The 22,198-nt window shown below is 49.9% G+C and overlaps 1 protein-coding gene across 2 annotated transcripts in view; it reads left to right on the top strand.

Annotated features, from left to right (window-relative positions):
* Positions 1 to 20,273, top strand: part of PDLIM1 (PDZ and LIM domain 1) — a 46,988-nt gene extending 26,715 nt beyond the window's left edge. Inside the window, exons 5-7 of one of the 2 annotated variants that reach the window (XM_047702498.1) lie at positions 12,277 to 12,428; positions 19,248 to 19,365; positions 19,775 to 20,273. In XM_047702498.1, the coding sequence (XP_047558454.1) occupies positions 12,277 to 12,428; positions 19,248 to 19,365; positions 19,775 to 19,961 (457 nt within the window). In that variant the 3' untranslated portion in view covers positions 19,962 to 20,273. Of the gene's footprint in view, positions 1 to 12,276; positions 12,429 to 13,239; positions 16,877 to 19,247; positions 19,366 to 19,774 lie in introns of those variants that run through there. The other variant, XM_047702499.1, reaches the window with a different exon arrangement.
* Positions 20,274 to 22,198: the final 1,925 nt, after the last annotated feature.

The raw sequence follows: 22,198 nt of genomic DNA, 5'->3' as shown, positions 1-22,198 counted from the left end.
ATTAGTGTCTTCTTTCTTTTCTTATGCTCCCCACCTGCTCCCCTCTTCCTGAAACAGTTAAGTCTGAAACTGTTGGGACATGTGCAAGCCTTTCCTCCAGCCCCTGTCCCCTCCTGTCGCAGACCTTCTGGCTGCAGCCGCACTGAGTCTTCCCGCTGTCAGGGCCCTCCTTCCAGATTTTCTCAGCACAGGGGGCCGTGCTTCGACCTCACCCCAGACTCTGAGGATAAATCCAGAAACCGCAGGAATACCAGCAGCCCATGGCAGAGGCAGGGCCCAAAAGGGCTGTGCTGCCCGTCGTGAGGGTCTGCTTCCCGGCCTGCTTCAGAGAGGCTGCTTGTGCGTTCTCGGCAGAGACAGACTCGCCTGTGTGGCCGGCAGCCACGGGTAGCTACCTTGCTCAGTCAGCAGAAGGCCCCAAGCTCTCACTCACCCCCATTGTTAAGTCTGTAACATTCACTGAGGTTTGAGAATTGGCTCACTTCATACTTTGCGTCTGAGGTCATCACCGATTCCCCGGGGCTCCCTCTTGAGTTTCTTTGTCCCAGACACTTCAAAGCAGCCCAGTGTGTGTGTGCGTGGCTCCCTGTCTCATTGGGCATCCCAGGGCCATGTCCCCATGTGACCAGAATACAGACAGCATTGCTGTTTCCAGATTAAACTGGGATGGCAGGCAAGAGGGCACCATCTGCCACCTGGCCTCCCGGGACACACACACAGCTGAGTGGGACAGCCTTTGGGGCAGTTTCACTTAACACTCATGTATTGAGTCCCTGTTGTGTACCACGTGGGTGGAGGAAATGTTGCCCTGTTCAGCTGAAAGCTTTCCCCTGTGCTCTGACCTCTTTCAGCCAACTTGAAGGGCTCTGGTCATTTTCTGGTGATTCAGGGCCTGGGTTTCCTTGTAGATGTGATGCCGCTCTATACTTGCCGAAAGGTACACGTCTCGTGGCTAGAGGGCCCGTGAATCCCAGGTAGGCCTCTTATGTCGGGCAGACCATGGAACTTCTGTGAGACTCAGCCTCCCCATCTCCAAGGTGCACGTAAGGCTTTCCGCCTCCCCAGCAGGTTATTTAGAGAACGCGGTGACGGTGACGTGTGCGGACCACACCTGGCACAGGTGCTCAGTGAATGCCAGTTGTCAGTGATTTCACCTCTGAGTACTGGGGGCTCCAGAAGGGCAGAAGCATGTGGATAAGTGTTCTGGAGAAGATGTTGCTATGACTCCCAGTAGACTGCTTTCTTTCTAGCATCGTAGCTCAAGTCCAGCCAGCCAGTCCAGTCCGTCCCCTTTCTGATGGAGTGGCTGGGTTCCCTTACCTGACACAGCAGTCCAAAGACACTGGATGGGACGCCTGGGTGGCTCAGTCGGTTGGGCATCTGCCTTCAGCTCAGGTCATGATCCCAGGGTCCTGGGATTGAGTCCTGCATCAGACTCCCAGCTCAGCGGGGAGCCTGCTTCTCTCTCTGCCTCTGCCCGCCCCCACTCATGTTCTTTCTTGCTTGCTCTACTTTCTCTCTCAGATAAATAAATAATCTTAAAACAACAACAAAAACAAAGACACTGGCTTTGCAGCTTGTGTTCTCAGGCAATCCTTGCCCTCCCCCGTATACTCACAAGGTATATTTCTAAGCAGGTGCAGTGGAAATAAAGGGATGCATTGTTCTCTATTCAAATGATGTCAGAGCGATTGTATTAACCTTGACTCATTGGGGGCTGGATCAGAAGAAAATCTCCATCATGGCGGTGGCTCTTTACCCCCTGGCTAAACTTGCCTGCGGCTCCCAGAAAACTGGCTCTAGAGTCTGGGCGTTCCTCCCTCCTCTCCTGATGGCCATAATTATTCCTCTGGTTTCTTATTACAAGTCCAACATCTAGGCCTTTGAAGACTAAAACTCGGAGCCTTCTGGCTAGGCTCCCTTTCCCAAAAGGATTATCTAGGGTTTCTCAGAACAGCATGTTTTGGTGAACGACAGGGTAACCAAGTTGAGGCACCTCAGACATGAAGAGTTTTTCTGAGTCAGCTGCCTGCTTTAGCCTCACTGACAGAACCACCAAGTACTAAAATCTCTGCATTTTTCCAGTTGGCACTTAACCCTCCCTTGTGTGGAGAAAGATTTCTTAAGCTTAATTAAACTCTTTATTTTAAAGTAAATGTAGATTCACATGCAGTCAGAGGAAATAATGGAGAGAGGTCCCCTATACCCTTTACCCAGTTCCCGTCAGTGGTACCACCTTGAAAACTATAGCACAGTATCAAAAAGACAATGTTGCCATTGGTGTGGCCAAGACAGACAAGATTTCCATCCCTACAAGGGTAGCCACACCCACTTACCCTGCCACCCCACCCCCCGCTGTGCCCCTCTTAACCCCCTGCAGCCACTAATCTGCAGCCACTAATCTGCTATCCATTTTTTTTTTAAGATTTAATTTATTTATTTGACAGATCACAAGTAGGCAGAGAGGCAGGCAGAGAGAGAGGGGGAAGCAGGCTCCCTGCTGAGCAGAGAGCCCAATGCGGGCTCCATCCCAGGACCCTGGGATCATGACCTGAGCCCTGAGCCTGATGGCAGAGGCTTTAACCCACTGAGCCACCCAGGTGCCCCTGCTATCCATTTCTATACTTCTGTTATTTCAAGAATGTTCTATTAATGGAATCATACAAGAGGCAGTTTTCTAGAATTGGCTTTTTTTACTCAGCATAATTCACTGGAAATCTGTTCGATGTATTCAGGTCGTCTTATGTACCAGTAGTTCCCTTTTTTCCTGTTCTAAGGATTTTTTTTTTTCACTGTGGTAAAAAATATTTAATGTAAAATAGACCATCTTAATCATTTTTATTTATTTATTTATTTATTTATTTATTTATTAAAAGATTTTATTTATTTATTTGACAGAGAGATCACAAGCAGGCAGAGAGGCAGGCAGAGAGAGAGGAGGAAGCAGGCTCCCCGCTGAGCAGAGAGCCCGATGCGGGGCTCGATCCCATGACCCTGAGATCATGACCTGAGCCGAAGGCAGTGGCTTAACCCACTGAGCCACCCAGGCGCCCCTATCATTTTTAAGTGTATAGGACTGGTAACTATATGCGGGTCATTGTGCAACAGATCTCTAGGACTTTTTTCATCTTGTGAAACTGAAATTCTGTGTACACTGAATAGCTCCCTTTCCCCCTCCCGCTCTGGACAGAGGGAGAGGGAGAGAGAGTCTTAAGCAGGCTCCATACCCAGGGAGGAGCCAGACATGGGCTCGATCCTACAACCCTGAGATCATGACCTGAGCTGAAACCAAGGGTCTGATTCTTAACTGACTGAGCCACCCAGGTGCCCCTCGCACTCGGTTTCTCAGAGTGACTACTTGAGGAACCTCACATAAGTAGAATCATGTGGTACTTGTCATATTGTGACTGGTTTATTTCATGCAGCATAATGTCATCAAGGTTCATCCATGTTGCAGCATGTGACAAGATTTTTTTTTAAGGCTCAGCTATCCTCCATCTTCTAGTACCACATTTGCTTTATCCATTCATCTGTCAGCAGACGTTCAGACCGCTCCCACCCCTCTGCGATTGTGACTAATGTTACAGTGAACATGAGCGTGCAGATATATTTTTGAGGTCCTGATTTTTTTTTTTTAAGATTTTTATTATTATTTTTTTAAATTTATTTGACAGGCAGAGATCACAAGTAGGCAGAGAGGCAGGCAGAGAGAGAGGAAGGGAAGCAGGCTCCCTGCTGAGCAGAGAGCCTGATGCGGGGCCTGATCCCAGGACCCTGGGATCATGACCTGAGCCGAAGGCAGAGGCTTTAACCCACTGAGCCACCCAGGCGCCCCGAGATCCCGATTTTAATTCTTGTGGCTAGATACCCCAAAATGAGATTGCTGGATCATATAGTAATTTTATTTTTTATCTTTTGAGGAATGTTCATAGCGTTTTCTGTAATGCTGTGCTATTTTACATTCCCACCAACAGTGTATCCTGCAGCGTGTGGAACCCTACACGGGGCTCAATTCCACAACCCTGAGATCATGACCGAGCAGAAATCAAGAGTCAGACGCCCAAACAACTGAGCCACGCAGGTGCCCTGGTGTCAGTTCTGCTTTCATTGTTTGGTGGAATTCTCCAATGAAGCCATCTGGTCCTGGGTTTTTTGTTGTAGGAAGACTTGATTACTGAGTCTATTTTGTCACTTATTATAGGTCTGTTCAGATTTTTTCCTTTCATGATTTCATTTTGGTAGGTTGGATGTTTCTAGGAATTTATCTATTTCTTCTAGGTTATCCAGTTTGTGCATATTGTTCATAATAATCTCTTTTGACCCTTTTTCTTTCTGTCAGAGCCACTGTAATGTCTCTTCTTTCATTTCTGTTTTTTATTATTTGGGTCTTCCCTTTTTCTGAGTCTAGCTAAAAGTTTGTCAGTTTTGTTGATCTTTTTAAAAACAGCACACTCATAGTTTTGATGATGGTTTTCTGTTGTTTTTCTCTTCTCTGTTTTGTTTGATTCTGCTCTAACCTTTATTATTTTCTTCCTTTTGCCAGCTTTGGGTTTACTTCTTCTTTTTCTTGTCCCTTGAGATGTAAAGTTTGCTTACTTGTGAGATTTTGCTTCTTTTTTAATGAGGTGTTTGCTGCTACAAAGTCCCCTCTTAGCTTTTGCCACATCCTGTAAATTTTAGTATGTTGTTTTTTTAATTTTTATTTGTCCCAAAATATTTTCTAATTTCCCTTGTGATTTTTTTCTTTGTCCCATTGGTTGTTCAGGAGAGTATTGTTTAAGTTCCATTTTTTTTTTTTTTTAAATTTTCCAGTTTTCCTTCTGCTGTTGAGTTCTTCATTCCATTAGTGTCAGAAAAGATACTTGATGATTGCAGTCTTCCTAAATTTAAGATTGTTTTGTGGTCCAACATGATGTATCTTGGAGAATATCCCCTGTGCACTTGAGAAGAATGTGTATTCTCCTGTTGTTGGGTGTAGTGTTCTGTATGTCTGTTGGGTCCAGTTGGTCTGCATGTGGTTCAATACCCGTGCTTCCTTATTGATCTTCTGTCTAGTTATTCTTTCCTGATTTGTCTTTATTCCGTGGTGTGGATGTACCACAGTTTGTTTAACCATTCACCCATTGAAGGACATCTGGGTTGTGTCTTGTTTACAGCTCTTACAAATCAAGCTGCTGTAAACATTGATGAACAGGTATTTGTGCAACCATAAATTTTTATCTCTTTGGGATAAATGCCCAGGTACTTAGTTACATGTTTAAATTTATGAAACTGCAAAACTGTTCTGCAGACTGTACCATTTTACATTCCTCCCCACGGTGTGTGAATAATCAAGATTTTCCACATCCTTTCTGGCATTTGGTGCCGTCACTATTTTTTATTTGCGCCATTCTCATAGATGTAATATCGTATGGTGGTTTTAATTTGCACTTCCCTCGTGGGTGAAGATGGCAAACATCTTTTCATGTGCTTCTTTCCATCAGCATCTCCTCTAGTCCTTTCCTGGAGATCCGGTCTCAGATCCCCCAGCTTCTCAGCCTCCGCTGCTTTTCCAGAAGCTGCCACGCTCCAGGGCAGAGGGACTGTACACCCGACGGGACCACAGCGCAAACGTCAGATGCTGGCGCACTGTCCCCGCGCAGAGGGATGGGTTTGTGCACAGCGCGGCGTCCTCTGTGGGTAACAGAGCTCTGGGCCACCCAGCCCGCCGGGCCGCCTCCCGGGTCTAAGGACGCAGGCAGTGGCTCCCGACAAGTGTGAGCGCTCTGTCTGCAGGGCTGAAGCCACTTCTCCAAGTGCCAGTGAAGTGTGCCAGTGACATTTCCTCGCTCACCGCCCACCCACCCACCCACATGTCATTTGTTCCCATTCCCTTTTTAAAAAAAAAACAGGTATACGGGCAGTCATAGCCGGGGATTCTCCCCAGGTTATCTCTCCCTCTCCTGCTCCTCCTCTCTCTTTCCTGGTCAGCCTCCTGGGGCGCTTGGGGTACTGACTCCCCCACTGGAAGCGGCGTCAGCCATGTGGATGAAAGCTCCAAGAGTAAAAACGCTTTGCTGCTGCCAGGGAAGGTCAAGATGGACGCGGAGAGACTCATCAGCAGGTCACTCGTGCTGGCTGCCTGGGGGGAAGGGAAGCCAGCCACCAACCCTGTCCATGGCTGCTGGCTGGTCCCTGCCTTTATCTCCTTCCCTGCCCTGCCCCCCACAGGGGCCTGGGGGAGCCTCCCGTCCCCCAGGCAGGAGATGGGCCCCCTTGAGGAGTGGTCTTCCCAAAGGTAGGAGCAGAGTCCGGTTTCCCTGCTCTGGCTCTGAGACACCTGCGGCTGCTCAGGGCTGCTCCTGACTGCTGGACAGGAGTGAGAGGTCTGCCTACCCCCATGACCTCCACTGCCACCACTGGAGGAGAGTGATGGCCTTGTTATGGCTGAGCGGTAGTCAGGGGCCTCACTTCCCACCAGGCTTTTTTTGTCCCAAGCTGAGACTTGGGCTTCTGACTGGGCCTCCTTCTGTGATGCTACCCCGGAGTGTCCTCTTGGTGCCTCGTCACAGCCTGGTGAGGGCGGAAGGCTGGACTTCCCACCGGGAAGTCTTTTCTTCTGGCATTTGCGGGCAGGAAAAACGTTCTTGCTTCCCAGTGCTGTGTCAGGCTGGCTCCCCTCGCTCGGTGATTGGGTGGAGAGGAAGCAGATCCTCGGGGCTTTTGTCTGTACTCACTGCCCTTCTGGGTCGTTGCCTCTTCAGCAACTCGTCTGGGATCTGTGAGGCCAAAAGAAAACTCCAGGAACTCACCACAGTGTTCTCCCTCGAGCCCCAATTCCCCGCTCTGGTGTGCCTCCTGCTTCCTTCCCAGTCTCATGTTCCTTGTATATGTGATGTCCAGGGATTTTAGTTACACTTAGTGGGTGGAATAGGAAGAAATATGGCTACTTCATCTTCTTTTTTTTCCCCCTAATTTTTAATTTTTAAAATTTTTTTAAAAAGATTTTATTTATTTGCTAGAGAGCATGCACAAGCAGGGTAAAGGGCAGAGGGAGAGGGAGAAGCAGTCTCCCCACTGAGCAGGGAGCCTAATGCTGGGCTCTATCCCAGGACCCTAGGATCATGACCTAAGCCGAAGGCAGATGCTTAAGTGACTGAGCCATCCAGGTGCCCTGAGTTTTTTTTTTTTAAGATTTTACTTGGGGCGCCTGGGTGGCTCAGTGGGTTAAGCCACTGCCTTCGGCTCAGGTCATGATCTCAGGGTCCTGGGATCGAGTCCCACATCGGGCTCTCTGCTCAGTAGGGAGCCTGCTTCCCCCTCTCTCTCTGCCTGCCTCTCTGTCTACTTGTGATCTCTGTCTGTCAAATAAATAAATAAAATCTTTAAAAAAAAAAAAAAAAAGATTTTACTTATTTGACAGAGAGAGCCTGCACAAGCATGAGCTGGTGGAGGGGCAGAGGGAGCGGGAAAAACAGACCCCGATGAGCAGGGAGCCCATCGCGGGACTCGATCTCAGGAACTTGGGATCATGACCTGAGCTGAAGGCAGACACCTAACTGACTGAGCCACCCAGGCGCCCTTGGGAGAAAGATTTTTGTGAAGAGAATATCTTCCGCCTGCCTGGATGCTTCTTATAATTCAAGTACTGCCTTTTTTTGTCCCAGACTTTGTCCTAAAACAGGCAGTTTAAGGGAGGAACCAAAGTTGACTCACTATGTGGGAAGACATGCCATTAAGGTTGTATCAGCTGTGAGGACTTTTTCTGGCGGCCTCCTTGTTTTTGTTGGGTTCTGTATACGGATTATCAGGTTGCTACACAGGTGCTGGCTCAAGTTTAAAAAAAAAAAAAAGTTGAAGACCCCCTTATGTCCCCACTCTAGCCACCTCATTATTTCGATGGAATAGACTTTCATTCCAGGGCTGCTGTGTTGATCCATGGCCCAGAGTCAGGAGTCTGCTGTTCTCTGTCCTTTCTGACCCGACCTTCACCTCAGCTGCTCTTTTGGCTGGAACAGTCCTGGGGGGATCACAGGGACAGCAGGCTCAGCCTCTGGAATCTTGCTCTGTGAGACAAGCTGACTGGAAATTTCTTCTCATTCCAAGGACCACTGACATCCTTGAACATCTGGCTCTCACAGGCGGGTGGGGAGGTGGGTGGTGGGTGGTGGCGGCAGGCCCTGGGGCCTGGGCCTAAAAGAGAGGGAGAAAATATGAAACATTTAAGTAACATGTTAACAAAACAGGAAACATTTCAGCACCAAGTGTGACTCCCAGACAATCAGCACTAAGTGTGACTCCCGAGACAATTAAGAACTAGGAAACAAAGAATGTAAAGTCTAGATAGCCCAAAGGAATTTTTTTTTTTTAAGGAGTTGAGTTTGATTAAAAGCTTGTATTTTGTTACTAAATGGTAAAGACTGGGTTCAGAAGAATGTGGTAACTTTCAGTACCCCCCCTCCCTACTTTTTTCCCTGGTGACTCAGTCATGTCCATTGTATTTTTGAAACCTTATCACTATAGAATTCTTAATTCCGTAGTTACTATAAATGAAAAATGAGAATGCTTTTTTTTTTTTTGCTCCATTTATTATGCACATTTTTGTCCTAGAATTACTTTTGTAACATATTCAGGATATTATTATTATTTTTTTAATAAGATATTGATTTTTTTTTTTTTAAATTCCAGTATAGTTAAGTGTCTTCTTAATTCCCATCACCTGTTTCCCCCATCCTCTCACCACCCCTGCCACCCTGGTCCCCCCTGCCCCACCTCCCTCTGGTAACCATCAGTTTGTTCTCTCTATAGTTAAGAGTTTTGGGTTTATCTTTTTTATTCTTTGCTGATGATACTCTTTTTGAATTAGATGTATCAGTCCTTGAAATAAGGAATGAATATTGAATGTGTTTTATAAGTTGTCAAGTGAGAGAACAATGTAATCATTATTTGAGAATAAACAGTAAATCGTTTTCCTTTTTTTTTTTTTTTTTAAGATTTTATTTATTTATTTGTCATAGAGAAGTGAGAGCGAGCACAGGCAGACAGAGTGGCAGGCAGAGGCAGAGGGATAAGCAGGCTCCCTGCCAAGCAAGGAGCCCGAGGTGGGACTCGATCCCAGGACGCTGGGATCATGACCTGAGCCGAAGGCAGCTGCTTAACCAACTGAGCCACCCAGGCGTCCCCGTTTTCCTTTTTTTTAATCATAGAAATACTTTACAAGACTATGTGTTGGAAGAGTATGTGATGACCTTGGGGTTTGAGCTTTGTCATTTTTAGCGTTCCCTTGGTGGCCGCCAGACATAACAACATATACCAAAGAAGGGGAAGAATTCTACCAAGAACATTCCATGGTCTGATCTTGATTTTAAAATAGTTCTGAGTGTAATAAGAAAAAAGATTTATCAGAAATAATGTAATGTATTTACATAGGGCAAGCTCAGAACTCAAGACTCACAGAGAGTCAGGTGTACAACTCTGCAGGGCTGAACAGGTGAGCCAAGAGGAAGAAGTGGCCCTTGGGGAAGACCACTCCTCAAGGGGCCCCATCTGGCTGGGGGATGGGAGGCTCCCCCAGGCCCCTGTGGGGGGCAGGGAGAGAGACAAAGGCAGGGACCAGCCAGCAGCCATGGACAGGGTTGGTGGCTGGCTTCCCTTCCCCCCAGGCAGCCAGCACGAGTGACCTGCTGATGAGTCTCTCCGCGTCCATCTTGACCTTCCCTGGCAGCAGCAAAGCGTTTTTACTCTTGGAGCTTTCATCCACATGGCTGACGCCGCTTCCAGTGGGGGAGTCAGTACCCCAAGCGCCCCAGGAGGCTGACCAGGAAAGAGAGAGGAGGAGCAGGAGAGGGAGAGATAACCTGGGGAGAATCCCCGGCTATGACTGCCCGTATACCTGTTTTTTTTTTAAAAAGGGAATGGGAACAAATGACATGTGGGTGGGTGGGTGGGCGGTGAGCGAGGAAATGTCACTGGCACACTTCACTGGCACTTGGAGAAGTGGCTTCAGCCCTGCAGACAGAGCGCTCACACTTGTCGGGAGCCACTGCCTGCGTCCTTAGACCCGGGAGGCGGCCCGGCGGGCTGGGTGGCCCAGAGCTCTGTTACCCACAGAGGACGCCGCGCTGTGCACAAACCCATCCCTCTGCGCGGGGACAGTGCGCCAGCATCTGACGTTTGCGCTGTGGTCCCGTCGGGTGTACAGTCCCTCTGCCCTGGAGCGTGGCAGCTTCTGGAAAAGCAGCGGAGGCTGAGAAGCTGGGGGATCTGAGACCGGATCTCCAGGAAAGGACTAGAGGAGATGCTGATGGAAAGAAGCACATGAAAAGATGTTTGCCATCTTCACCCACGAGGGAAGTGCAAATTAAAACCACCATACGATATTACATCTATGAGAATGGCGCAAATAAAAAATAGTGACGGCACCAAATGCCAGAAAGGATGTGGAAAATCTTGATTATTCACACACCGTGGGGAGGAATGTAAAATGGTACAGTCTGCAGAACAGTTTTGCAGTTTCATAAATTTAAACATGTAACTAAGTACCTGGGCATTTATCCCAAAGAGATAAAAATTTATGGTTGCACAAATACCTGTTCATAAACGTTTACAGCAACTTGATTTATAAGAGCTGAAAAGCACTGGAGACTGAGAACCTGGGGGGCTCTGGGCCTGGGAGACCGAGCTGCCGTTTCCTTGGCACACCCCTGGGAGGTCCTGTTGCCTTCTAGGGCCCCCTGTGACCCCATAGGAGCAGGGAGAGCGTGTCGCACATTGATCTCTTCGGCAGTTTCCTTTCACCCCCCTCATTTCTGCTGAGCCCAGACCCTGTACCAGGCTCTGGGAATGTGCTGTTGAACAAGACAGACCAAGACTCTGTCCTCCTGGGGCTCACTGTCTAGGGGGAGAGGGACAGTGAGAAAACAGACAGATGGACGTAGAGTCCATGGGATGAGGGTAAGACACAATAGGGCCGGGGGCGCCTCTCTAAGGAGGGACATCTGAGCAGAGATGGAGAGGAAGGGGGGAATGGGAGTGTGGCCCCCGTGGGGCGATCTGGAGAGAGATCCCTTCAGGCACTGGGAACAGAAAGTGCAGAGGCTCTGAGGCTGCTGTGTTCTGGAGACAGCACGGAGGCCGGTGTGACGAGAGCCTAGTGAGAGCAGAGGCTGGCCGGCCATGTGTTTGGAGAGGGAGGCAGAGCTGCATTCTTCAGGGCCTTTCTATGTTTTGTCACGAATATTTACTCCAAAGGAGATGAACTTGATTAAACTAGTATTTTGTTATTAAAACTGTAAATATTTGGTTGATGTCAGATGAGAACACTTGGAGCCACGTCCCAACACCGTGTGATTCTTGTGTTTAGTAGGTCACTGTGGCCTCTGTTTGGAAATGAGACTGTCCTGGGGTTGCAGGGACAAACGACAAAGGTGGCCCGTTGTGTGGTCAGCCGTGGTGAGCTGGACACATGGTCGGGGGAGGGGTGGTGCTGAAAAAGAGGGTGCAGGACAGACCTTACAAACAGAGCTGACTGGAGTCTCCTTCCATTTTACCCCTTCCCAGACCAGGCAGCAGAGGCTCCTGGAAAATGGGCCTTGGGGGAACACGGCCCCAGCTCAGCCTGTCCTCTCCTGTCCCATCCTGGGGGACTGAGCTCAGGTCTCAGCGCCCCCTTTGCCTCTGATGGTGCGTTACCATCTCCATGTGAGCTGGGCAAGGCAGAGACGGCCATCCGACTGGTCAGTGAGGAGCCCAGGGCCTTTGGCCCTGGGGGCTGCGAGAGGTTCTTGAGACAGACCCTCGCTGATACCACTTGGAAAGACGTCGATAGCGTCAGGAGGAAGAACGCTGCTTTCTGCCCCGTGAGAAGTGTGCGTGCAGCCCGTCCCAAGGGGGACCCAGCCGAGCCTTTAGTGGTCAGGTTGTGGTTAACATCTCTCCTCTTCTAAATTGTTTTTTGACATAATATTGTTTATGTAATTAAGGAAGAAGCACAGCATTCCCATTCCATGGGATTAGGCCAAAAAGTAATCACATTACTGAAACTGTTTGGGGAAGTAGCCTCTTCCTGCATTGAAGTAGCAGCCAGCCCCGACAACAGCGCCTCGTAACCCCGGCTGGAGGCCCGCGGCTGAGTTCAGAGCGGGCTCCGACCAGCAGGGTCGTTCCTAGCCACCCCCTGATTCAGGGGTGTCTTTACTTGGAAGGGGGTGCCTGTGAATTTTTTTTTTTTTTTTTTTTTTTTTTTTTTGCCTCCTAACTTTTGACGTGTCCTAATGAATTTCCAAACATTCTTTACAGCTTAGACCATTCTCAGCTTCCAAGCGGACTCGTCATCGACAAAGAATCTGAAGTTTACAAGATGCTTCAAGAGAAACAGGAGTTAAATGAGCCCCCCAAGCAGTCCACTTCGTTCCTGGTTTTGCAGGAAATCCTAGAGTCTGAGGAGAAAGGTAATCTACCCTGCGAGCCGGTGTGCAGTCGGAGGCTCTTGGGCAGGGCCTGGGTCGGGGTCGGTTGTGGCTGAAACAAAGGTGAGTACAGCCCTGAGCAGGCGGAAGCAGCCGTGGGAAGCCGGGTTTTGAAACCACTGAGAGCTCAGAGACAGAGGATGAGTGAGCTCCCAGCCACACCTGCCCAGCTGTTTCCTGTCACGTGGCTTTAGGCTGCAGGCATCAGGGTGAGCTTGACTCTTGTGGGATTCTTTTTGTCCCCTGTTTATCTCTTGGCCGTTTGTTTGGCTTGAACCCACATCCCATGCTTCTGTGGTGGCTGATGTGTGTGACTGGGTGAAGGTCACGGGCCGGGACAAGCAGAAGGAAAAGGCATCAACAGCACAGAGAAGGTGGGTGCCGGGCAGTGCGTTTGTTCTTCCTCTTGGGTAGATGGACTCCGAAGAGCCGGCGAACACCCAGTTTGGCCACATTCTCCCCGGGTGACTTTCTGGGCTCAGTCGGGGGTCAAAATCCTCTTCTCTAAGCTCGGTGTGAGGATCCGGTGTCCTGCACGGCACAAGCACCCCACACTGTGTGCGGCTACGGGAGGTGCTTCACGCCTGTGATTTTGTTTACGAACATTACCGAGAGGCACAAAGCCGGCCTCAACTTGCCCAGGGTGTGAGCTCTGAGTCCTGAGGCACCCAGGGACCACCCGTGGGGCTCTGCATTGTGGACGGCACCCCATACTCGGCTCTGTGGCCTTCCTCAAGGCACAGGGTTTCACCGAAGGCCTGTGTTCCCTTGTTCTTTCCTCCTTTCCCTGAAGTGCCCTCCTGTGAAGAGAGAGCTGGCGATGCAGACCGTGAAGCCTGTTTCACCTGCACCGAGGGAGGGAGCGAGTTGCTTGCTTGGGACCACCAGCGAGGGCCACAGCAGAGCGCCCTCTGCAAGAGTAACCACCCTCCCCCAGGCCCCCAGCTCCAGGTTGGGCTTCCTGGGAGTTCTTCCTGAGCTGAGAGTTCCCTCCTGACGGAACCCAGACCCAGGCTTCTTAGAGAAATTGGCAGTTTATGAGCACAGGAAGTTATGGGAAAAGTTCTCCTTTTATGCTAAAAGGATATTGTTCTACCAGCAGTTTCCCCCTTTGCTTGTTGTACCTGTGCATTTTGGAAGGAATGAGTCATATGCTGTATGAAGTTCCGGTATTAGGGCCAACTGACAAGTGATTTGGGGATCAACCCTAGAGAATGACCGTTTTATCAAAACCTGTGAGAAACCACAACTTACTCTACTCTGAGTAAATGGGTGCAAAACCCTTCAACTAAGGAGAAAAGTCAGTCCATTCTGTCCCAACCTAGGACATAGATATTGCAACTCATCTAGTCAAATGCCCTCATGTTATAGAGAAGGACCTAAAGCCTAGGCTCACTGAGGTAGCCATTCCGTGCTCATCAAGATCTGAACTCCTTCCATCTTGTGCTCCATCTACCAAGCCTGTGGCTTCCATTCGCAAGATTACCTGATGGCTCTAGTTGGCAGCTGGTGCTCCAGCCATCACAACCATCTTCAAGCCCCAGGAAGGAAGAAGGGCTGAATAGGGACTGCTCTATTCAGATAAGCCAGCTTTTTCTTTCCCAGAAGTCGCACAATAGCATTTCATTTAATTTGACCAGAATTTAGTCACATGGCCACATCCAGTTGAGAATTAGAGTTCTTTCCTCCCTGGGATGAATATCTTCTTGCCCAAAAGAAAATAAAAATTTTGCTAAAAAGAAGAAGGGAGATAACAGATCTTTATAATCTCTCCCATTATCTCTTAAAATGTAGCTATAGTAAATTCTCATGGAATGAAACTGCATAAATTCCAGTCCATACATCCACTGTGTGCAGAAGGCTCTTGGGGGAAGGAGCTCAAATCCCTGTTTTCATTTGAGATGAAATGGTTAAAGCTCAGGGCAGTGTCTGGTACATAGGAAAGCACTCAGTGAGGGCTACTGTCATTTGAGAAAGCCTCAGGTTCATAAAGCAGCCCGGCCCTTGCAGCATTGGCATCCAGGATCTGCCTGTGACCTCCCTGGAGACCACAGGCAGGTTGCCCATCTCTCTGAGCCCTAGTTTCCACACATGTCCAGGGAGGCTAATAATGGCTACTTCACAGATGGCTGGTTTTTTGTTGTTGTTTTGCTTTTAAGATGTTATTTATTTGAGAGAGAGAAAGTGCAAGAACAGGCAGGGGAGGGGCAATGGAGAAGGAGAAGCAGACTAGCCACTGACTAGGGAGCCCGATGCAGGACTTGATCCCAGGACTCTGGGATCATGACCTGAGTCGAAGGCAGACGCTTAACCCACTGAGCCACGCAGGCGCCCTTCACAGATGGTTTAAAGCATCAGGGGAAACGGTGCACATAAAGTACCAGGCCCACCATCAGTGAGGCCCCACATGCGAGGCTTGGCTGCAGCAGGGTTTGGTGATAAACTCCAAAAGATTCAATGTGGATCTCCTCCTTTGGGGTGAAATTCAGCCTCAGGACTAGGAGAAAGGGTCCTAGATTTCTCAAACTTCATCTTGCTCTGGATCAAATTCCAAATTTGCAGGAAACAAGGAGGCTTTTTATTTTTAATTTTTTTTTTAAAGATTTTATTTATTTATTTGACAGAGAGAGATCACAAGTAGCAGAGAGGCAGGGAGAGAGAGAAAGAGGGAAGCAGGCTCCCTGATGAGCAGAGAGCCGGATGCGGGACTCGATCCTAGGACCCTGAGATCATGACCTGAGCCGAAAGCAGCAGCTCAACCCACTGAGCCACCCAGGCACCCTTTATTTTTAATTTTTAAATTATGGTGAGCTATAGCTAACATGAAATTTACTGTCTTAACCATATTTAAGTGCTCAGTTTGGAGGCATCAGCTATGGCCATACCATTGTGCACCTGTGAGCACCACCCATCCACAGAACTCTGTCTTGCAGAACTGCAGCTCTGTACCCATTCATCGCTAGCTCCTTGAAGCCCCCTCCCCCAGCCCGTGGAAGCCACCAATCTGCTTTCTGTTTCCATGAATGTGACTGCTGCAAGCACTTCCTGGGAGGGGAATCATACAGCGTGTGTCTTTTGTGACTGGCTTGTTTCACTGAGCGTAATGTCCTGAGGGTGCATCCATATTGCGGCAGGTGTCAGCATCTCTTTCCTTTTTAAGGCTGAATGTTGTACAGTGTGTCTATAGCCCATCTTGTTTATCATCCATCTGGCCATTTAAGGGGGATTTTAATGAGAGGAGACTCGGAAGGAGGCATCGAGGACTGAGAAAACACAGTGGGTGCTGGGGGCTCTGAGGTGAGAAAGCCGGGGACTTGCTCAGGAAGTATCAGGGTGTCCAGGGTTGCAGGAGAATCCCCACGTGGTCTGGAGTCAGATCACAGGGGACCACCAGGTGCTTAAGGACCATGAATTTGGTTCTTTTAGTAATGCGGAGCCCTGGAAGGTTGTTGAGCAGTAAAGTGGGTAGAAAAATAGCTGTGCTTTACTGAACCCATTTTCACTTGTTTCCCCAGAAAGCTCTGACATACAAGTTTCACTAGAAAAAGAGAAAATTGGAAATGTTTATAGCTTCCCAGAGTCTAAAGGGAGCTAATGTTTTTTACTGTAGGCTTGTTGAGAAGGGCAGAATGATATTTCTTTGGGTTTGCAGTGTTGGCTCTAAGTGAGAGGAGAAAATGGGGCCAGCAGGTGGCGCTGCAGGGCTGGACACTGTGCCTGCTTGGTCCTGCGCACAGGGGCCACTTCCCATGCTGTGCCGTTTCTCTCTCTCTCTCTCTCTCTCTCCTTTTTGTAAAATCATGTCTATGCTTAGCCTGGGGTTTGAACTCATGACATTGAGATCAACAGTCTCAACTCTACTGACTGAGCCAACTAGATGACCCTGCCCCTGGCCCAGTTTCATCCAGTCCCTTCTCTTTACTTGGAGAAGGGATGTGGATTCTCCTACCAAGTGCGGCTCTCATATTCCTCCTTCCTTCTCTCCTGCCCTCTTGCCAGCGCAACCCATTCCTGGTAAATTTTCTGCTGGTCAAATGAATTATGTGAAGAACAGCCCCATCACCTGAGACCACAGCCTCCTCCCGCTGGTTCCCCCCGGGGCAGCCGGTTTCCCTTCCCAGCCGTCTGGGTAGTCTGGGTAGGCAGAGACACCACCAAGTCGCTGCATTTCCTTCTTTCTTGAGGCGGGCTGCCCGGATGGCTCCAGGAGCAGGAGCCCGCACATGAGGAGGGAGCCTGTTGGAGATGTTAGAGGTGTGAAGCTGGTCACCCAGCCCTTCTGAGATCTCAGGAGGGAGCCAGGATTAGGGTGACAGGAGGGAGGCATTTGCCTTGGGTACAGAATTTAAGAGGGCGCCCAAAAACTCAATAGTTAAAACAAAAATGACACTTCAGTGCTGTGTTTTTTAAAATTACAGTTAATGCAAAAAGAAAAAAAAAAGGCAATAATGAACAAAGTCGAGACTGGGGCCAAGGAGGGGAGGAAGGTTTGGGGAGGCAAAAAGGGACTTGGACTTGGGCTGACCAAAGCACCAAAGGCAGCTAACCAGGTGGCACCAAGCCTTCCCCTGAGCCTAATCATAGAGCTTCTGGCTGAAAACAGTGGAAACCTTGGAGCCTCCTAACATCTACCCCTCTCCTGTGCCGCTGGCTGGACATCTGTGTCCATCAGTTCCCTAGTGCAGGAGGGTCCCTGCCCTGACAGGGGAACCCTGAGAGACCACACTGTCCACACCCCATGGTAGGGCCTTTAAAACAGGCTGCTCTTAAATATTCCCTCTTGGTGTTCTCCATCAGGCACCCACATCTCCCCAGCTGGCTGTCCCCCGGTGTTCACCCACAGTGCGAGGCAGAGTGCACTTTTGTTCGCCTTCCGTGAGGGCTACGGGTCAGCCCGCTGTGGCAGGGCTGGGCCTGGCTCTGTGAGTCTCCCCCTGCCAGGAGCCCAGCACAGGGAGGTGCTACTCTCGGGGCCTGGCTGCTGAGGCAGAGGTTGGAGCTCCATGGGGACAGGACCAAACCACACAGGTGCACCTTATGCTTCTGCCAGAACGGGGCTCAAGTCCACTCCCATTCCATGGGCCAAAGCAAGTCACAGGGCCAAACCCAAAGTCCAGGGCCTGGGGTGTATGCTTCACCAAGACTAGGGTTTCTTAGCTTGGGTGGTGTAGACATAAGGAGCCAGAGAAGTCTGCGTGGTGGGGCTGTTCTGCACCTTTTAGGGCATTTAGCAGCATCCCTGGCCTCTACCCAGGGGAGGCCAGAAGCACTGCTCTCCAGTTGTGACAACCCACACTCTTCCCCTGGGGACAGAATCATCCCCAGTAGAGAATCACTGACCTACTGAGATGCATGGCCGGGGCGGGTGATGGGACACATAATTGTGGGCAAAACACACAGTCCACCATCCTAGCCAATTATAGATGCCCCTTACTTGGATTCATCTCAAGTTTTGGTTCAGAAGCACCAGTCAAGGTTATGGGGACCCATTTTCCAAACGGATGCGAGGACTAGGACCCTCATTTGTCAGCCCCAGAATTGCCCCGCCTGGCTGCAGTTATAGGATGACTCTCTTCGTCCCTTTACCTCACACGGGAAACTGTTCTCTTGCTTTTGGCCAGTGGTTCTCAGAGGGTGGTTCCTGGACCAGTCGCCTCAGCAGCACCTGAGAACTTACTAGAAATGCAACCTCACGGGCCCCACCCCAGGCCTGCTGAAGCAGAAACTCTGGGGGTGAGGCCCAGTGAGCTGCACTGGCGCCAGCCCCCCCACATCATTCTATGCACAGTAAAATCTGAGAGCAGCTGCATTAGTCTCACGAAGTGGGTTTTAACCGCGGACATAGAGTTGGATCTCCTGGGGCCCTAGCGTCTGGAGATGCTCCTTCAGCAGCTCTGGGGACGAGCCTGGTCTGTGGATTTTAGGGGCTCTCTCCTGGTGCCTGGCCCACTCTCCGCCACCTGTTCAGAACCGCTGGTGTAGAGACCTCCTTGGCTTCTTGGCCACAGCGTGCCGGGCAAAGGTAGAGCCCGTTAAGCCTTCGTTGGGGCATTTTGCCCTCCTTTCCGTGCATCTTTGGAGCCTCTGGTGTATGCTCAGCACCGTGCAAGGCTCTGTGGGATGTCGCAAAGCATCGAAAACAGGGTCCTGGTGCCGCGGGGCTTTGCAGTCCGGTCACACCTGACAACAAGACTGCCAGACGCTGATGGCTTGCTGCTACTGGGCACCCCTGGTAGAGGGCTTGGAAGCTGTGCTGAGCTGCGTGGCTGCTCACTGGATGCGTCACAGCCGACTGCAGGGAGGCAGCCTGCTCTGCTCTGGGGTAGGTGGGTTTTGTCGGGCTGCCTGGAGATGCTCTGCTGTAACAGCTTTGTACTTCTTGTGATGTGGGCTTCTTCTAGCATCCAAACACACTGTCTCTTAATGATCGGATACCGTCTTTGTTGCATCTGCAGAAGTCACTGTGAAGTGCCCATACCCGTATGTGTGTGCATCTAATCGGAATGAAATGTAATTTGTGTTTTGAGGGCTAACTAGGTGTCAGGTACTGTGGGAGGGCTCTGTGTGTACTTTTTAATCTTTTTTGTACTGTGGTGAAGGGGAAAATGCGCTTCTGTCATATGGAAAAGGAAGCTGAGGACCAGAGAGGTTAAGGAACTTTTCCAGAATCACACAGTGGAGTCTGGTTTGTTTCATTCCGGGAACTTGCTGGAACATACGTATAAGCGACTCTGCAAAAGCTAAATGAAACTTTGGCAACCCCACCCTTCCTGGCCAACCCAAGTGTTTTCCTCATTATAGGGGATCCCAGCAAACCCTCAGGTTTCAGAAGCGTCAAGGCTCCAGTCACCAAAGTGGCAGCGTCGATTGGAAATGCCCAGAAGTTGCCCATGTGTGACAAATGTGGCACCGGTATTGTGTGAGTATCTGCCTCTCCCTGGTGTCAGAGGCCCCACAGGTGGAATAAACCGTCCTGTAGAAAGTGCCAGATGGTGCCCATTTTGGGTGCGATGGGGAAGAACTCCTGCCTGGAAAATAGAGCAGAGAGACCACGTAGGCCTTTACGTCCAGAGCCAGGTGTGAAGGTTCTCCTTGGCCACAGAAACCGTAGGGTGTGACTAACGTCAAAGCAGAGAGAGGGCCGCCCTGTTGAAGAGGGAGGGCTTCACGAGTAATGTGTGAGGAGCCCAGGAATGAGCGGCAGCTTTATGAGGCTCTGATCTGCCCTTTGATGGGCCTCGTGGAAGGACCCCCCCATGGAACTTGTCCAAGGACCCCAGCCGTGGAACTTGTCACTAATGGAGCCCTTTCCTGCCTCTCTCCTGTAGCGGCGTGTTTGTGAAGCTGCGAGACCGCCACCGTCACCCTGAGTGTTACGTGTGCACTGACTGTGGCACCAACCTGAAACAGAAGGGCCACTTCTTCGTGGAGGACCAAATCTACTGTGAAAAGCACGCCCGGGAGCGGGTCACACCCCCTGAGGGTTATGACGTGGTCACTGTGTTCCCCAAGTGACCCGGCAGGTCTCCTCCTCTCCGTGCTCTGGCCCTCTCCTCTCCTGAAGGTTCTCGCTGACTCTGGTTTTATCCCTGCTCATTAAACACCACGTCTCCCCGCCTCTGCTAACTGACTCACTGGCTGCACGACGCCCGCTTTTACATTAACGGAGGATTGTTTTGTTCCGTGTCCCCTTGCCAGCGTCCCTGGGTCTTCTCTTTACCTCAGTTCATCTCTGCTGCAGTTGGACATCAGCCACATTGGAACCAAACCGAATTGAATATGTCTGACACTGAGTTCATGTCTACTCAATAAATTTATAGACTCTAAGGCAGTGTGGTGTCTCTCATTCCACTATGCGTCCTTGTTCCTGGCTCAAGCCAGATGAGAGTTCTGATCTCATCTCGTTGTCTTTTGGGTTCCCCACTTCTTTGAGATTGGCAGGTCTTCTCCTCCAGGGGTGAGAGGATTGACATCTGAATGGACCATAGTCTCACCTTTCTTTGAAGCTTTCTCCAGATTCTGTTTCTCCAATGCTAATAAAAGATCAACCTCGTTATTTTTTTTTTTAAGATTTTATTTATTTATTTGACAGGAGAGCGTGCAAGTAAGCACAGTGGCAGGCAGAGGGGGAAAGAGAGAAGCAGGCTCCCTGCTGAGCAGGGAGCCCGATGCAGGGCTTGATCCCAGGACCCTGGAATCATGACTTGAGCCAAAGGCAGAGGCTTAACCAACTGAGCCACCCAGGGATCCCAACCTCATTATTGTTGTAATAAAATGATGTCTTCTTTTCTCTCTGGCTGTTCCGGGACTTACCTGAGGAGGTGAATGGTTCCCAAATAAGAGATGGAATGCTTTACCAGTTGGCCTTGGAATATTCCCTGATGGGTCCCTTTCCAGGCTGTTTGCCACCACTGCAGCCACTCTGCTCTGTGAAGGGAAGCAAACTCAGGATGGGTATCACCTAGGTGTGAAACTTAGATACTTCTTGGTAGTCCCTTATGGAATTTTGACAGCAAATAGACAAGTTCTGGGACATGGTTTTCCTGAGAAAACCAATTTGTGAACCATGACAGAAACTTTGGATTTTTTTTTTTTCTCTCTCAAATGGAATTTATTTGGAGGGTTTTTTCCATGGGGATGTACCCTAAACTGATTTTTATTCCATGTCAGAAACTTAGCATCATGGGCAAGAGTGGACACAGACCAGGTAGGACTACCGCACTGGTCCAGGTAAGAAACGGAGAGACTGGCACAGGGTGGTAGAGGTGGGACTGGGGAGAAGTCACTGGATTTGAGGTAGATTTTCAACATAGAAGAGACATGAGACCAGTGGTTAGGGACCTGCAGGGATATGGCTCTGGGTCATACCATCAGGGAAGCCTCAGCTGCACAGAGGTGCTGGGTGAGGGTGAGGGAAATCCAGAGTGTGTGGTGGAGACTGGAGATGATGAGCCTGAGTTCCCGATCAGGTGCCGGGGCTGTGGTTTATCTCTGTGACCCTCCTCAGCTTCCCACAGGAAGAGCCGGCCCACCAGGATCTGGGTGGGGCTGCCTTCAGAAATCGCATGAAGATTCCCCCAAAGTTAACACCTGCTTCGTCACTTAGATACCCCTTCACAGCCCAAGGACTTGGCCCCTGAGCTGCTGGGAGAGTTGCCAGTGGAGGGCCCCATTCGTCAAGCCTATTCCAGAGCGTCTCAGGGGAAGAGAGCTGCCGCCTTGCCGCTTTCCCAGGTGGTCCGGTGCCTGGGGATACAGGCCTATCTGGACCTGCCCCCTGCCCCAGCCCTGGACAGCTTTGTAGGGGTCAGCTGAGGCCTCCATTAAAGCTGTCTGGCTCATAGCCAACTCTCCCTACCCCCCTCCTGCCCAATTCTGCTTTACTCACTCCCTGACCTTTATTTACAGTCCCAAGGGCGCCTGTCCTGAACTTCCCCCTCACTAGCCCCAGGTCACTGTTTGCTTCCTGGGAAAACCAATTTGTGAACCGTGACAGAAACTTTGGATTTTTCTTTTCTCTCTGAGATGGAATTTATTTGGAGGGTTTTTTTCCATGGGGACGTACCCTAAACTGACAAACCCATTCAAATGACTGATTTTTATTCCATGTCAGAAACTTAGCATCATGGGCAAGAGTGGACACAGACCAGGTAGGACTACCGCACTGGTCCAGGTAAGAAACGGAGAGGCTGGCACAGGGTGGTAGAGGTGGGACTGGGGAGAAGTCACTGGATTTGAGGTAGATTTTTAAC

Source organism: Lutra lutra, chromosome 14, assembly GCF_902655055.1.
Source record: "Lutra lutra chromosome 14, mLutLut1.2, whole genome shotgun sequence".
Taxonomy (NCBI): Eukaryota; Metazoa; Chordata; class Mammalia; order Carnivora; family Mustelidae; genus Lutra; species Lutra lutra.
This window is presented reverse-complemented; position numbering and strand designations above follow the sequence as displayed.